This window comes from Camelus ferus, chromosome 32 (genome assembly GCF_009834535.1).
Source record: "Camelus ferus isolate YT-003-E chromosome 32, BCGSAC_Cfer_1.0, whole genome shotgun sequence".
NCBI classification, from domain to species: Eukaryota; Metazoa; Chordata; class Mammalia; order Artiodactyla; family Camelidae; genus Camelus; species Camelus ferus.
Genome location: NC_045727.1, coordinates 10573313 through 10589375, shown reverse-complemented (window position 1 = coordinate 10589375; position 16063 = coordinate 10573313). Strand labels below are relative to the sequence as shown.

The following is a 16063-nucleotide window of genomic DNA, read 5'->3' as shown; positions in this document are numbered from 1 at the left end:
AAGGCTTGTTTTGCACTCTGCTTTCTCGGGCCAGAAATCCCTACCTTTCCATTTCAAAAAATGTTCACCTCATCCACACGTTCAGAGCATGCTCAGATTTCCCCAGCTGACCTCTCTCTGACTTGACAGTTCATTTACCTAAACCAGTAGCCAAGGGCCACAAAGAGAATGTGCTTTTAACTCTGGACACACAGTGAGTCCCAGAACCCCAACCCTGCACTTGGGCACTAGGAGGTGCACAGTGCTGACCCGATGAGCGGCAGGGTGGGTGCAGAACACAGGCTGGGTCATCTGACAGGCCACATGGCATCTCCAGGCCTGTTCTGCTTCACTTCCACCAGCTCTGCCCCCAGGCGAACACACGGATGAAGGGGGTGGTCACGTGAAGCCCGCCCAGTTCACAAGAGAGCTCACATGGGAACCCTCCGCCACCTCTCCACCTGCGACGCTCCCCCATCTGGGTCCTCACTCAAGCCCTCACCCGCCATGAGCATCACCCTTATCATTTAACAAAAGGGGACAGGAATCCCTCTGGGCCCAAGTGTCAGGGCTCCGTGGGGCTTAGGTGAGACCCCCAGGAGGGAGGGTTGAGCCTGAGGCCAGAGCCCACTCTTACTCAGGGCACTCGGCATCCCCAACAAGAGCAGCTGGGGCGGGAGAGCACCCAGCCGTGAAGGAGGGTGCCAGCAGAGGTCAGAGGCTGGGCCTGCATCCTAAGTGCCCACCCCATCCCTCCCATACACACATCCACATGGTGGACCCAAAGGAGGACCCACAGAGGGCCGCGGAGGATGCTGACGGTGTGCACTCTGACAGTGTGCAGCCCCCAGCCTCACTGCCTGGGTGGAGGCATCCAGAGCCTGCCTCGTACCCTGTCCCCATCCCTGCAGGCGGACTGCCCCAGGGCCTTACCCGGGTCTTGGCCTTCAGGAACACGTGGCTCTCCATGTCCTTGCTGGATTTACTGTGGGCCACACCAGCTTTCCTCATGGCGTCCTCGCTGGAACACAAAGGAGAAGACAGGTTGACACACACGGGCTTCCTGGCCAGTAGGCCTTCACAGCAGCTGCCCCAGGCTGGCTCCCCAGCCTGGCTGAGGTCCAGGAGGGGCATGAGGGAGGGGCCCTCAGGATAGCGATGAAAGGCCACAAAGCAGAGGAGAGCAGGGCTGGGCCACGAAGGTGGGGACCAGGAACGGCGGCCTCCCCGGCTCCAGCGGGCAGGGGGCCAGGCCCAGGGACTGCTCACAACCAGCACAGAGGCAGATGAATGGCCTGCTGGCCTATTTCCTGCCCTGAGTGACCTGGGTCCCCACCCAACTCTGGCATCAAGAGCAAGGGGACCCATGCTCCGACTCTTCCTCTGTAAGATGGAGGGGCCACGCGAGTCATCTCTCAGCCCCTCCCAAGGCAAAGGTCCCAGTGTTGGACACGCAGATTCTCCAAGTCTGATCTCAGCAACTTTCAGCTGGGGCAGGAGAAACAGCACACTGATGCCAACACGCTACAGTAAGAGATGGAATCTGAGCACTCCGCAGGGAGAGAGCCGTGCACACAGCTAACTGGGTAGCACACCCCCACATGAAGACAAGGACAGGCGTGCGTTTGTAAGAAAGGGGAGGGGCATCCCAGGCTCGGGTTCCAGGGTCTGGCTGATCTACTCACAACCCCAGGATGGGTCTCCCTGCCTGTCTTCCCAGCACCTCACCCCAGGGAATTCCAGTCCGGCTGCTGCCAGAAAGCTTTCTGATGGCTCCATACATACGCACACCCTGGGTACAGGAGGAGTGTGAGCACGGGCTGCAGGACCACATCTGTGATACTGAAAGAAATCCCAAAGAGGCGGCCAAGTGCTAAGAGATGGGTCAATCTGTACTGACATATGAGAAACAGAAAGTGGTGCTGCCCACCACAGTGCTACAGAACTCATTCAACACAAGCTTGGAACCCCTGCCTCCTGGCTGGAGGAAGAGACAGCCCAAGACCTACGTTCCGCCCAGAGGAAACCAGCCGTGATTTGGGAACCACAACACCCATCAACCCACTGAACTCTCACGGGTGAGAGGTTTTGCCAGCTCTGCCCAACCCCAGGGGCCACTTCCTGGTAAGGTGCTGCCAGGTGTGCAGTCTGCTCACCCACCTGGGGCAGGGGCCTGCAGCGGGTGTGGGTGTGAGCTCCCAAATCACAACAGCACCAGATGACATGTCCAACACTGGGAGGAGGAAGCTTTCCCAAGCACGTCACCAAAAGCAGACACCTTGGCCAGATTTTTCACCAGATTTAAAAAAGATTCCTAACTACATGTTTATCAGCCACCAACCAGAGAGATAAGGAAATGGTGTCTGGCCCTCGGTGGCACACCCCCTGCCCCTCTCCCCCAACCCCAGGGCCTGTGCCACGGCCTGGCGAGCTCCTGTGGTGGTGGCACAGCCTGGGGTGCTGTCTGTTTGGTAAAACACAGCTCAGGCCAGCCCAAGAGAGAACTGTTCCCATCTCCCCAGGTGCCAGCTGGACCCAGGCAGCCCATGGATGAGGCCAGCCTAAAGCTTCGGCTTGCCCCGGCATCAAGGAATCCCATGAGCCCGCCTAGGATGGGCCAGGAAGTGAAGACAGACCAGGAGAGCAAATCGCCACATCGGCCCTGGGAGGGAAACACCACTTTGACTGATTCTTATCACGTCTACGGGTCTCATATCTCCAATTCAGGAAGGACCTACATTTCACTCTGTAATTTTGGTTTATTATAGTCTCTTAGGAGAGGAGGATGATAAGGGATCAGTTGAAACAAAAAACACACAGGTTCCAACGTAAGATGGGTGTCCTCTCTGAAAAGAACAGAACCACAAGATGGGTGAGGTACTCACTTAAGTCACAATCCAAGTAAATACGCTCCCTGCAACAACTTCATTTTAAAAATACAATTAAATTTTTATTTAATTGAACCTCCAGTTTGGAAGGAGGGACTGAACCTGAATGTCTGATCCCACTTGTCTTCAGTGCCCCCTAACATGGCAGACAAAGACCCCAGAGAAAAGAGTCATCTGGAGCCAAAAGAAACTCTGCAGAAGGAAGAAAACATCAAGAAACTATCTTTATTATCCAAACAGATAAGACACTGCATCCATTTAACAAGAACAAGATGCTATAAAACCAGAAAAATCAGATTACCCCCCCCAAAAAAAGTTCTTACAAATAAAAGCATATTAAATGTTAGAAGTGAAAGGTCCGAGATAAAACTGAAGAACTCTCCCAGAGAGCAGAGCTAGAAGGCAGACACAGGTGACAGGATGTACAAGATGAAGAAAAGGAGACGAGGGCCAGAGGGGGGCAGCTTCCAAGGCGGGGAGGGGGAGCCAGAACAGGGCTGGAGGGGCTGAGACTCCCGTGAAACGACTGAGGAACTTTCCCTGGACCATCACGTGGCTGCGGGAGTGAGGGAAGCCGCCCTGAAACTCCGAGAGGAGAAGCACCAGAGGAGAAGCACCGGCGTCCCCACAGCAGCGGGGAAAAGGGGCTGGGGTCGGGTGGTGACAGGCTTCTTATGTAGGGAGCACCTCCCACCTAGAGGTCCACATGCATCCAAGGCCACGCAGCCTCCAGAAACTATAGACTCCCTCGAGCCCCTTTCCTGGAAGCTGGCAGAACGAAGAAATGAACCACAAAGCAAGCCGAGGGTATGGGAAACAAGAGCCCCCACAGCCCAGCAACTCTGGAGACCAGCATGGAGAGGGGCCCCACCCGGGCCGCCACAGCCCCTGAGGCCCCAGATGGGAGGTCAGCCAGGGGGGCAGCACTGAGTGCGAGATAACCCAAGTCAGGGGAAGACCCAGCCACAGGCACACAGAAAAGAAGGCGCATTTTTAAGAAGGCAGTTTTTTGTTAGGGGTAAAAAGCATCACAGAACACCCTATGCTCAGCTGTGAACATCGTCCGTGCAGGTTGAAAACACAGGCTTCCTCGTCAATTCACCCAGAAGGTACCCCACTGGCAGAAGGTGGGAGAAGCAGAGAGAACAGCTGTGTCACCAGAAGCCCAAACTCCTCACCGATGACTCGGGAGCTAGGCAGAGGAGAGCCCAGGGCCACTGGGAGGATGCGCCACCCAGGGAACCACCACAACCCCTAGTCCGTCTCTTCATTTCCTGACTTCTAAAACCTCTGTGCAAATGTTAATCTGACAGAGTAAAAATGAAATGACAAAATGTACCTCCAGACTGCGCACAGACCCCCTGGAAGACCACAGCACAAAGGCCAGCCCCTCCCACCCCGTCAGCCTGGGGACCAAAGCTGGCGGCCCCCACCGACGTTGACCCACGAGGGTCCCACAGCTCCCCAGGCACCCGTCCTCCCCAGCTCGCCTGCCTTCCCATCTCGGTGGTCTACTCCCCACCCTGCCCCAGCGTCCAGGGGGATTCACCTCTGAGGTGGGAAGTACTGAGGCCTGGACAGCTCAGCCACCAGCTCAGCTCAGCTGCCTCGGCCTTGCGGCATCTGGAAACACATTTCCTAACACATATATCCCAGACCCCAAACTCCCTCCGTTCTGCATCAGCACACCTCTGCGTCCCATTCCTTGACTTTTTAAAAGCACACAAAAGTGTTTTTTTAACAAGATAAAAATACGTATTTCAGTGTTTAACCATCCACCCACATGTAGGAGACGTATTTTAGTCTTGCAGGAAGATACTTCAATCGTACAAACACAAGAGACTTAAAATGGCTGCTCCTCACACTCCTGTTGGTTTAAGTAAGCTCCATGTTCAATATTTCTCAATTCCTAGATCAGTGCAAGAACCACGCCCAGAGAAGACCCTGCTGCTGGTAGAAGGGCATGCATGCCATCAGAAAGGGAAAGAAAAATGCCATGTGATATCACTTATATGTGGAGTATTAAAAAAAAAAGAAGGCACTAATGAACTCATCTATAAAACAGAAATAGACTCGAAGACGTAGTAAACAATCTTATGATTACGGAGGGAAAGGGGGTGGGAAGGGATAAATTTTGGAGTTCGAGATTTGCAATCAATCACTACATATAAAAACAGATAAACGAATTTCTTTTGTATAGCACAAGGAACTATATTCAATATCTTGTAGTAACCTTTAATGAAAAAGAATATGAAAACAAATACATGTATGTATATGCATGACTGGGGCATTGTGCCGTACACCAGAAATTGACACACTGTCATTGACTGTACGTCAATTAAAGAGAGAAAACAAAGTAAGACCATTGTCTTTGTTCTCTGTAAATCATTGTGCTTAATTATATCAGAGGACTTTTAAAAACATGATCCTGATGGGTAGCTGTTGGATATATTATTTCCCACATTTTCGTGTATTTGAAATATTTTATAATTAAAAATAAAATATTTGGGAGGTGGGAAGGGACAGACTGGGATTTCAAAATTTATAGATACTGACAAACATATGCAGAATAAATAAACAAGATTATACTGTATCGCACAGGGAAACATATACAAGATCTTGTGGTAGCTCACAGTGAAAAAAATGTGAAAACGAATATATATATTTTCATGTGTAACTGAAAAATTGTGCTCTATCTGGAATTTGACATAACATCATAAAATGACTATAACTCAATCAAAAATGTTAAAAAATAATAATAATAAATAAATAAAATAAGATATTTAGCAGAAAAAAAACAAACAAAAAAAAGAAGGGCATGTCATCATTTGAGCTACTGAAGACTACACGAGCTTCTTCATTTTCTCTGATCTGCTGGTTTGGCCACAACAAAACCAGGGTGCTAGAGCGACCTTGCGACCCCTGTCCAGGCCAGGCTCCAGGCCTAGGACCGCTGTGGCTGGCCCTGTTCCAATCCTGAGTGTGTCCCAACCCAAGAGCATATTAAAATGCTTACCTCCCATGATTTCATGAAATATCTGAGAGGAGGAAAGCCCTATCTTCCAGAGATCTGCACTCAAGTGCTGACAGTCAAAGTCATTTAGTATCCGGGAAGTGGTTGAAAACAGTCCAGGAGGAGCAGGGAGGGATGGGTGAAACACTGGCCATGTGATGCTAACTTTCCCAGTACCTGGGAAACCACACTTTCCCATTACTTGGACCTCAGTGAATGTCTGGAAAAGGCCACAATGGAACTTTTAACAAGAGGAAATAAAACGCTCACCTCAAGCACATGAGATGACTGTGTAGAGGTGCCTGGAGAAGGCATCCACAGGTGGTAGACAGCGGCGCGAACATTCTGAGTATTAGAGTAGCTGGGGGCAGAGGGTGGAGCTCACAAAGCAAGAGTGTCGCTTGAAGCTGAGTGGTGAACACACAGGCATGGGATCTCTAAATTGTACTACTTGGTTTCATGATTCAAACTTCCTATTTGGAATTTTAAAAAATCCATCAGAATTCCTTCAAAGAGGTCCCCTCTGGGAATGTAACCAAGATCACTGCCCTGAGGAACACTTTCCAGGGGGCAGGTACCATCAGCCCTTCACAACAGTGGCAAGAGAATCATCACGTGGTCGCAGGCCTTCCCACCCGGAAGGCCCAATAGGGTCCTGGACCAGCCACAGCTGCCTGGTCAGGAATGGCAGTAACAGCTGGAAGACTTCCGGCCAGGAAGGGAGATGCAAAGGTAGCAGCTGTGGGTGGGTGGGGTCACCTACAAAAGGATGCTGGTGGGGCCATCTGGGGCCTGTGCAAAGGCCAAAGATCAGCAGGGACTTGGAAGTGGGCCAGCCACTCTTTGGGGCCCAGTGACCTGCAAGGAGTTGCTAACATAGCAGCAGGCTCCTCCCACTGGCGCTCTCAGCGCACTTGGCGCAGGTTAACTTCCAGCAGCTGCCTTCTCCCTTCCCCAAAAGAGGTGTGATGGCTCTTTCTGATTAAAAGGCGCTGGCCTTTCTGGTGGGGCTCTGGTCAGCAAGGACTGCTCTGTAACGTGCAGTGTAACTGTCAGTAATGGGGCCTGTTTCCTCCTCTCACACGGGAGTAACAAACGCACCCACAGGCAGGGTGAGCTCTGAGTCACCTTCTGCAGGAGGGCTCGGCCCAGCCGCCCCCACATGTCAGCTGCCGTGGACAAAGCTGGATGACTGAGGGCTCGCGTCCCCTCAGGTCACGTTAACGTCTGGCCCAGAGGCAGTAGAGCGAAGGGTCTATATCTCACCCATCACTTCCCAGTTGCTCCACCAGGGCTTGGCGGTAACCAGCAGGACCCTGAGCCCCCGACACTCGAGGTGGGGGGGAGGCGGGGGGGCTATACACAGTAATCAGCCCAGTGTGGACGGACGACAGGTGGCTCAGGAGGGAGTAGCGTGCTCTCAGCAGCTTCCCCACTGGAACCAAGGTCCAGAATCCCACTGGAGGCACAGGGACTTGAGGGCCTGGGCCCCAGAGAAGGGTGGGCCGAGGCTCACGGCTTCTGCCTGTGGGAGGGCCCAGAAACCACAGGCAGGATCTAGACGTGACGTCCTTCTGAAGACCTCTCCAGACCCCTGAGGCTGCTGTTTGGTTGTTTGTTCCCTGCTGCTTTTCTGCTTTGCTTTATTCTGTTTCTGGCTAAATAGTACTGACTTCTCCTTCAGGTCTAGGCCAAAGTCTCGGCATCTCCTCTGTGCCCAACCTGGAGTTCACACCTCCCCTGGTGGCTTAGCCCGAAGAGGAGGCTGACCTCTGCCCCACTCGGCGCCAGGCTCCCTCTAGCCCTTCTGGCCCTGACTAGAACCCTGCTCTGGGGCTGCCCTCTCCCAGGTCTCGTCCCCTGTTCAGTCCAATAGACATTTCTTCACATTGCCTAAGCGTGCAATCTGCTCTTTTGAGGGGTGGGAGGTATAAGAGCCTCAAGAATGAGATGACAGAAAACCTGTGAAGAATTGGGGAGGAATGACTAGGGGTCCTTTTGCTCGTTCACTGCTCACCTCGTCTCTGTCAGGTGCGAGGCTGGTTCTCCAGGAGCCAACCGACCAGATGTGCCCAACACTGACCCAACCATCCCAGGAGGTGGGCCCAAGGGCCCCAGAGACCAGCTCAGGGGCCCTAAGGGGGGCACTCCTGGGTCCTTCTGGGAGACTGGATGTTCAACAAAGAGCCCATCTGAACCCACCAACAGTTTTACAAGGACCCTCTCCAGAGGCTCCTGTGTCATCAATCCCCCTAACAGACTCAGTGGTTCCCCCTCCACTCCCCAAGGCTCCCACTCCTGCAAGGGCCCCAGAGGGGGCAGGAGAGTGTCAGGGGACGCATCACTGAATCCCAAGTCCTCTGCTGGGGATAGGGTGGAGGTCTCTTCCTTTTCCCTCCCACCATCCCTGTGAGACAGATGACCCCCGCCTTTGCACTGATGAGGGAGATGACCGAGAAGGGCTAAGTATCCAAGGTCATCAGCTAACAAGTGGAGAGAATGCGGGCTCCAGTTGCACAGTGCACATGGGCACAGGCAAAGCAGGTCACTGTCGTGTGAGGGCGACATCTCCTCCAAGAAAACACCCTTGCACTCCTCAGTACGGGTTTTACACGCCAGGCACCATGCTTCATAGGATGGGGGTCCTACAGGAATCCCAACGGGGCTGGCAGACAAGATACCAGCAAGGGTGACCCCCATTAGGCAGAGGGGCAGAAAAAGCTCTTGAGTATTTGATAAAAGAAGAAAAGGAGCTAGTCGTGAATACAGTGGGGGGATTTCTTCTCACTGCTGAATACCTTAAATACTTGATTGTAAACTGTTTAAGGGGAGAGAACAAAGAAAGAATTTGGAATGCTCAAGAAGCTGAAAGATCTGAGAGGCGGGTAGGAGGAGAGGCTGGCCTTGGTGAGGCACGGGGGGTGCGGAGTGGGACACCTGGAGTTTTGCTCTCCTGTTAAAGAGAGTCACTGTGGTTTTCAGCCAGGCAGTGGAAGGCCCTCAGAACCAGCCCCACTCAAAACTGCTTTTGCTCAGTGGGGGCCGGGAGCCGGTCTGTAGCCCTGCTCTCTCAGTAGGCCAGGTGAAGATGGAGCCGGTGACCAGCGCTGACCCTCCCGCTGAAACCTCCTGATGCTTCACTATGCTCTCCTTCTTCCCTCAGTCAACCGCAAATTCTTGGGTTCAAAACATTTCCCAAGATGGCCAACTTTAAACAACAGCATAAACACTGGAAGAAGTCAGAATTAACAACGTGTCAGGTGCCTTAACCCAGATCTGCTTTTCTAACCCTGTGAAAGCAATAAATCAAGGCACCGAGAATCACGACTTTCAAAGTGAACCCTGGAGAGAAAACAGATGAATCTGAGAACTGAGAACACCCACATGATGCTAGGCAGACAGCCTTTCAAACTGCTCATCCAGTGGAGGTGGGCAGAAGGGCTCCCCAAAGCACCCAGGCCCTAATCCTAGGAACCTGGGAATATGCCACATGATACAGCAGAAGGGAATTCCCAAATGTCATTAAGGTTACAGACTTCAAAATAGGGACATCATCCGGCTTTTTCGAGTGGGCCCAATCTAATCTGAACCCTTGGTAGAGAATTATTTTTTCTGGCTGAAGTCAGAGATGCTGCAGAAGAAGCCACCTATGTTGGAGGGGCCGCTTCGGAAGTGCCAGAGGGAAATGGAGGCAGCCTCTGAGAATGAGGAAAGGCTGACCCTGGGCTGACAAAGAGCTGGTAAGGAACAAGAACACCTCAGTCCCACAAATGCACGGAAGTGAATTTGGCCAGTGACCTGAATGAGCTTGAAAGCCAATTCTACCCCAGAGCCTCCGGGAAGAAATGCACTCTTGCCAATATCTTGATTGCAGTCCTCTAAGACCCTAAGCAGAAGACTCAGCTGGGCCTACCTAGACCTCTGATCTACAGAAACCGTCAAATAAACATGTGCTGTTTTAGGCAACACAATTCAACAGCAACCATAGAAAACTAATACATGAGCAGCAATCTGAACCCAGTTTCTCTAGACACAGAAGAAGGCTAAACAAGCGCTCACTCAGTTCTCCCAGTCCACTCAGAGACTCTTCAATGATCCTCCCAGCCCTCTGACACTACCTCACCCTTCCCATTTCCTTGGGTGGCAACTCATTCTTCCCAGCCTTAAGTTCTGAGCTTCCTCAAAGAGGAATCTTTGCCCTGGGGGCTTTCCTCACAGGAGCCTTGAAGCGAGCCAATCCTCAAGATTTTATTTATCGATACCTGAGTGCATCAAAAAAACAACATGCACTGATTCTACAGCCTCCGCAGAATTGTCCCTGGACTGTTCCACAGCAGTGTCCAGAGCCACAAGCGCTAAGGCCCCCACTCCCTGCACTGCACGGAGAGGTTCCCGGCCCTCCACCCCACTTCCTTCCTTCCACGCTGCCGCACCCCACCCCCGCCATCCAGTTAGTCATCAAGGACTGTCTCTGCTCACTCTCCCCTTTCTCTGGAATCATCTTCCTCTTTCAGTTCCTACCGCCAACTAACACAGGTCTTTCTCATCTTTTGCCTGACTAGGTTGTTCCTGCAACCATTTTAGGGAGCAACGTGGCAGTGCTCTAGAAGTAGGTATACAGGCAGGAAAAATGACAGGTCCCCAGACCCCAAGATCTCAAAATGCTGCTAATGGCCTAACTCGGCCTCTCTTCTCTGTTCTTGATCTGTCTCCGGGGACTGGGGGATGTCCCAACTCTCAGTACCTCAAAGCAGGCCCTAGGCCAAATGCTCATCGTAGCACTCCCACCACTGACGTGTCAGCACTTGCTCGTTCTCATCCCGTTATCATCTCCTGAGCCTCCTCACTCCTCAAACCCCAGAGCTCTCAGACTAGCACGACGTCCCCCGATGCAGTGGGCACTCACACTTCCCCCGTCCTCAGCTTGCAGTTACGGCCCTTCACCCTCCTCCTTGTCTTCCGAGGACTCAGTTTATTCGTCGCCTGCCCCCCTCCCCCACAAGGCTGCTCCTGGCCTGCTCAAGCAAACTGTCAATTCAGGTGGCAGAAAGACCCATTGTAACTCCGCCTTCGCAGCGGTGCGTTCCCTGAGGGCAGGGGTGTTTCGGGCTAATCCCCGCTCGCACAGCCCGCCAGTCCCATAAGAACAGAAGACTAAACTAACGAGCAGCCGGTGCGCAGCAGCGGGAGTTCCGCACGTGAAGCCGAGGGCGCACGGCAGCCGCCGCATCGAGGGCTTCAACAGCTGAGACTGGGCAGGAGGCACTAACCTCGGCTTCTCACTCCCCCTCCCGACCGAAGGTCGCTTCCTGACAGCCTCTTCCTGCCACCCTCCGGCGAAGTCCACATCTGGGGCGGGGTCACCCAAGGTTCTCGTCCCCACCGCCCCTCGCTCCTCGTCCCTCGCCCCTTCCATCCGCCCCCTCCACCCGCCCTCACCCGCCCTCACCCGCCCTCACCCAGGGGCGCTTCTCTGGAGGAGGAATCGCAAAGCGCGCAGACCTGTGAAAGCCAGCACGGGCGGCCCGGGCCTCGTCCGTCCGCAGTGGGACGCAGAGCCGCGCCAAGTCTCCCTCCCAAGCACACAAATGACGATGACTCACAAACCAGGGCTCCCCGGCCGGCAGAGTTCGGCCCAGGAACGCTAACAAGCGGCCGGGGAGGCCGAGAACCGAGCGGACAGCGGGTAGGGCCGCGCCTGGGTCCCCAACGGTCCGGCGCCCGGTCCCCCGCGGGTCCGGCCGCGCCTCCCCCACCGCGAGGAGGGCTGAGGGAAGGCCGGGGGTCGCGCCGCCTCCCTGGCCCCTACTCACATTTGGCTGACCAACTTCTGCCGGAAGGCGGCGCTCCGCCAGTCGGTTTCCTGCCCCGAAACGTCCATGCCGGTGCCCCGCTCCCACCGCCCGCGCCCCGCTCGGCCGCCGCCGCCGCCGCCTCAACCGCAGCGCCAGGCCCAAACCCGGAAGCCGTCGGCAGCGACTCGGCCGCGCCGGAAGCGGGCAGGGATTGTGGGAAATGGAGTCGCGCGCGGGCCTCTGGGAAATGGAGTCCGCGGGCGCCCGGAAGTCAAAGCCCCCGCCGCTCTGCGGGACGCCCGGGGGGTCGGGAGATGCACCTGGTGCCTGTACGGCCTGCGACCCTGCTGTGTGCCGGCCCCCCAAGTCCAGGGGACCCGTACCCCTCGGGGAGGCCGCGCGCGGCCCCAGCTGTCTAAGCGGATGCCGTGGACAGTGTTTATCAGAGCGTTATCGAACATGCTGTGCGCACCTACTGTGCCCCCTCGATCCGGGCCCTGCCTCCCGGGCGCTGCCTTCCAGCGCCGCATCCCAAGAGGGACCAGAGACACTTCCATCAGTGCTTCTCCCCGTTAGACTTTTGTAATCTCATATCCCACCAATGGCTGTTTTTTGTAGGGGTTGGGATGTAAGGAACCCAAACCACATTTGTTACCTTTTAGACATGGGCTCCTGTTTGGCCCCACAACCGTGCGGGTTCACCGAGAGCATAGCCTAGATGCTCGCGGAGGGCGCACAGGCTTGCTGGGTGGAGGAGGCAAGGGAGCTGAAGGCCAGCAGGATGGCCGCGGCGGCGGGGAAAGCACGGGGCAGGGGGCCTAAGGATACTTTTAGGAGGGTAAAAGTTCTGCCAGATTGAACCTATGGGGCCTGATCTGTGCCCTGGGGGAGGGAAGGCAGGTGACAAAAATCCTGAGCTCAAATGGCCCGCAAATGCTGAATGGACAATCACCAAGATGGGCCTCACAGAGAGTGAACTGCACCTTCTGATGCCAATAAATACCAGGCCCAGGAAGGGCTGTGTCCACCCCTCGTCCCCAAGCCCCAGGCAGGAGTTTGGCGGGAGGGCGAATTGGGAGAGGAGGGAGTAAGCTCATTCCCCAAAGGGGCCCCTCCTGCCCTCAGATTTCCAGTCTTGCATTGACAAGAGAGCTATTCACATCTTGAAACATTTTTGCTTTCATCCTCCCAAAAATACATTTTGGGGGCTTTTTTTGGGAGGGAGAGGTAATTAGGTTTTTATTCATTTATTTATCTTTTAATGGAGGTGCTGGACCTCATGTATGCTAAGCATGCACTCTACCACTGAGCTATATACTCTCTGCTCCAGAAATAATTTAAAAAAATTCCGTACCTAGGGTGATCAACTTGTTCTGGTTTGCCCAGGACTCCCCCATTTTGGGCTCTGAAAGTCTGTGTCTTGGCAACCCCCTTAGTCCACGCCCATCAGAAGGGCCCTATCTATATCCCTCTCACACATTTAATAAAATTAAGATGTAATGCACATACCATATAAATTACCCTTTTAAAGTGTATAATTCAGTGTTTTTCAGTATATTCATATTATCATAAGGTTGCGCAATCATCATGAATATTTTTAAGTTGAGCTCTAAATGTTTCTCTGAATCATCGGAAAGGTATGACTGCGATTTATCCTATATCGTATTTGTATATGCAGATTCCGTTCACTGATTTTTGAAAAACATTGGTCTCATAACTTCATTGGCACAGCCAGTCCTCACTGTCAAATCCTCTGGCAAATTAGATCTCTGGGGTTTTTGGACAAAAAGCGGGGACGTTGCATCCAACTCAAGTGAGCATGTTAATAGGGGCCCCAGGTCAACTCTCCACCTTCTGCACTATGGTTCTAGAAAGGCCAACAGAGCATGGCACGTAGATTCACAGACAGACAGGCAGGCAGAGGCCCTGCTATGATGTGATTTCTTTTAAGAATCTCATGCTCTACCAAGTGAGCTAGCTGGGTGGGTTTGATTTATGTTATGATTCGTACTTACCTTGCATGAAACTTATAGGATTTACAGTATATTAAGCTGTGTTTAGTAGTTCAAAGAGGAGTCAAGGTAAAATTTCTCATTCTTTTAAAATGTTGCTGTAGGACTGTGAGTGTCTTAGATAAACTAAGATTATAAGTTCAGTTTTTTAATAGTTGGGAACTCTTTTTTGTCTCTTTTTGACTTTTTATGGTCAGCCTAGGAATAGTCGTGGTGCCTGTGGGAGTGTCACTTACCATGCTAATCTATCACAATGAGTTTATCATGAAGCTCAAGGCCTACTGGGAATTTAATCTTCTGCCATCTTGGTGTTAATTGCTGTGTCATTCCTTGGATGGCTGTGCTCTGCCCCTTTCCTTCTTGTCTCACCGGGACCCACTTTCCAGGCATTAGTTATCTCATGCTGCTGCATAACAAGTTACACCACAGCCCAGTGGCTTAAGACAACAACAAAAAACATTTATCATCTTTCCCCACTTCTGTGGGTCCGTAATTCAGGAGAGGATGAGCCAGGTTCTGGCTCAGTCTCTCTTGAAGTTCCAGGCAGATGTTGGATTCCAAGGACTACAGCCATCCCACGGCCTAGGTAGGGGTCTACTTCCAGGGCAGCCCGCTCCTGGCTGGCCAGTTGGTTATGGTTGTGAGAGAGGTCTCAGTTTCATGCAGGCCCCTCCTCAGGGCGGCTTGAGTATCTCCACTACACGGTGGCTCACTTCCTGCAGACTCAGCAAGATGGAAACTGCAATGACTTTTATGACCACACACTTTTATTTTTGCCTCATTTTGTTCCTTAGAAGCCCACATTCAAGGGGAGGAAGATTGGGCTTTACCTTTGGAAGGGAGGAGAGTCAAAGAATTTGCAGGCATGTTTTTAAACCAGCTCCAAATTGGCTGTTCCAGTTTACATTCTCATCAGCAATATTTGTACATTCGCACCTCAGCAACCAAAGCTGGATCTCACCCTATTTTACATTTTGCCATGTTGATAGTGGCAAGGACTCTCTCGTTTTGTTTTGTTTTTTAATTTTTTATTAAAGTGTAGTTGATGTACAATGTTAGTTGCAGGTGTACAGCAAAGTGATTCAGTTATACAGTTACACACACATATACATTTTCTGTTCAGACTCTTTTCCAGCATATGTTACTCCAAGAAACTGAGTATAGTTCCCTGTGCTCTACAGTAGGTCTTCGTTTTTTTAAAGCTATTTTAATTTATTTTTATTTGATTATAGTCAGTTTACAATGTTGTGTCAGTTTCTGGTGTACAGCATGTTTCAGTCATACATATACATGCATACATTAGTTTTCACATTTTTTATTTATCTTATGTATAGTCATGTGAAAGACTTTCTCCTTGACCAAACTTTTGTCAGGCTCCTCTGAGCTCTCTTCTTAGCTCAACCTTGACTGGGGCACCTGTCCTGTTTCTGGCCTACTTAGCCTGGTCTAAGCAAAGAATTCTGCCAAATCAGTTCAGAGAGAATCCTCCACCCTTGCTATCTGATCAACTTCCCCATCTCCAACCTTGGATAATCCTACTAGGCCACTTTAGCAAGATTCCCCCTACCCTCGGTGTATTATTTTTGTAATTTTACATCCACTGACAGTCTACTTACCTTTAAATCCCCAGCTGTCTTTGCTGTGTTCAGAGTTGAGCCTGGTCTCTCCTCTGCTGACAAACTCATTGCAATAGACTCCTGAACAGTCTTTCTTACTGTTTGAATAAGTGTCAGAACAATTCTTTCTTTAACAGAGTGTGAAAATGTGGGGGCAGCACTGCACTTCTTGATCATTAATGCGCTTGAACTCTATTTCCTTCGTTTACACCCACTGGGACTTCCTCTTTTGTGAGTTTCCAATAAAGAACCTTTACCATTCTTCTGGCTGGTTCTTCCTGATTTTTTTTAATTGAAGTATTGTTGATTTGCAATATTGTGTTCATTTCTGGTGTACAGATTCAGTTATATGTTTATGTAGATATATAATTTTTTGCATTCTGTTATACTAAGATATTGAATATAGTTCCCTGTGCTGTACAGTAGGACCTTGTTGTTTGACTTTTTAATTATTGATTCTTAAAAGTTCCTTATTTCTTCTGCATAATAATTTTTGGTCAGTTATGTTGCAAATATATTAAGTGATACATGTTGTCATTTCTATTTTATTTTTTACTTTAACTGATATTGATGCTTCTCTCTCATCAATTAAGTTACGCGTTCTCTTCTGAGTGTTAACTATGCATCTTCATTTCCATTTAACTATTGGAATCTTAACATCTTTTACTGCGTTGTAGGACTTTTTTTTATTTTAATAAGACTATTTGCCATTTGCTGCCAATTTCCTTGCAAGAGTTTCCTAATTGTTTTCTGTTTGTTT

At 51.4% G+C, this 16063-nt stretch overlaps 1 protein-coding gene across 2 annotated transcripts in view; it reads right to left on the bottom strand.

Annotated features, from left to right (window-relative positions):
- Positions 1 to 11862, bottom strand: part of MED15 (mediator complex subunit 15) — a 36194-nt gene extending 24332 nt beyond the window's left edge. The window contains exons 1-2 of one of the 2 annotated variants that reach the window (XR_004316753.1): positions 11694 to 11862; positions 913 to 1000 (exon numbers count right to left, since the gene is read on the bottom strand). Coding sequence is in view for 1 of the 2 variants with exons in the window: in XM_032472114.1 (XP_032328005.1) it covers positions 913 to 1000; positions 11694 to 11761 (156 nt within the window). In the remaining variant the exon portion in view is untranslated. The remainder of the gene's footprint in view (positions 1 to 912; positions 1001 to 11693) is intronic. The other variant, XM_032472114.1, reaches the window with a different exon arrangement.
- Positions 11863 to 16063: the final 4201 nt, after the last annotated feature.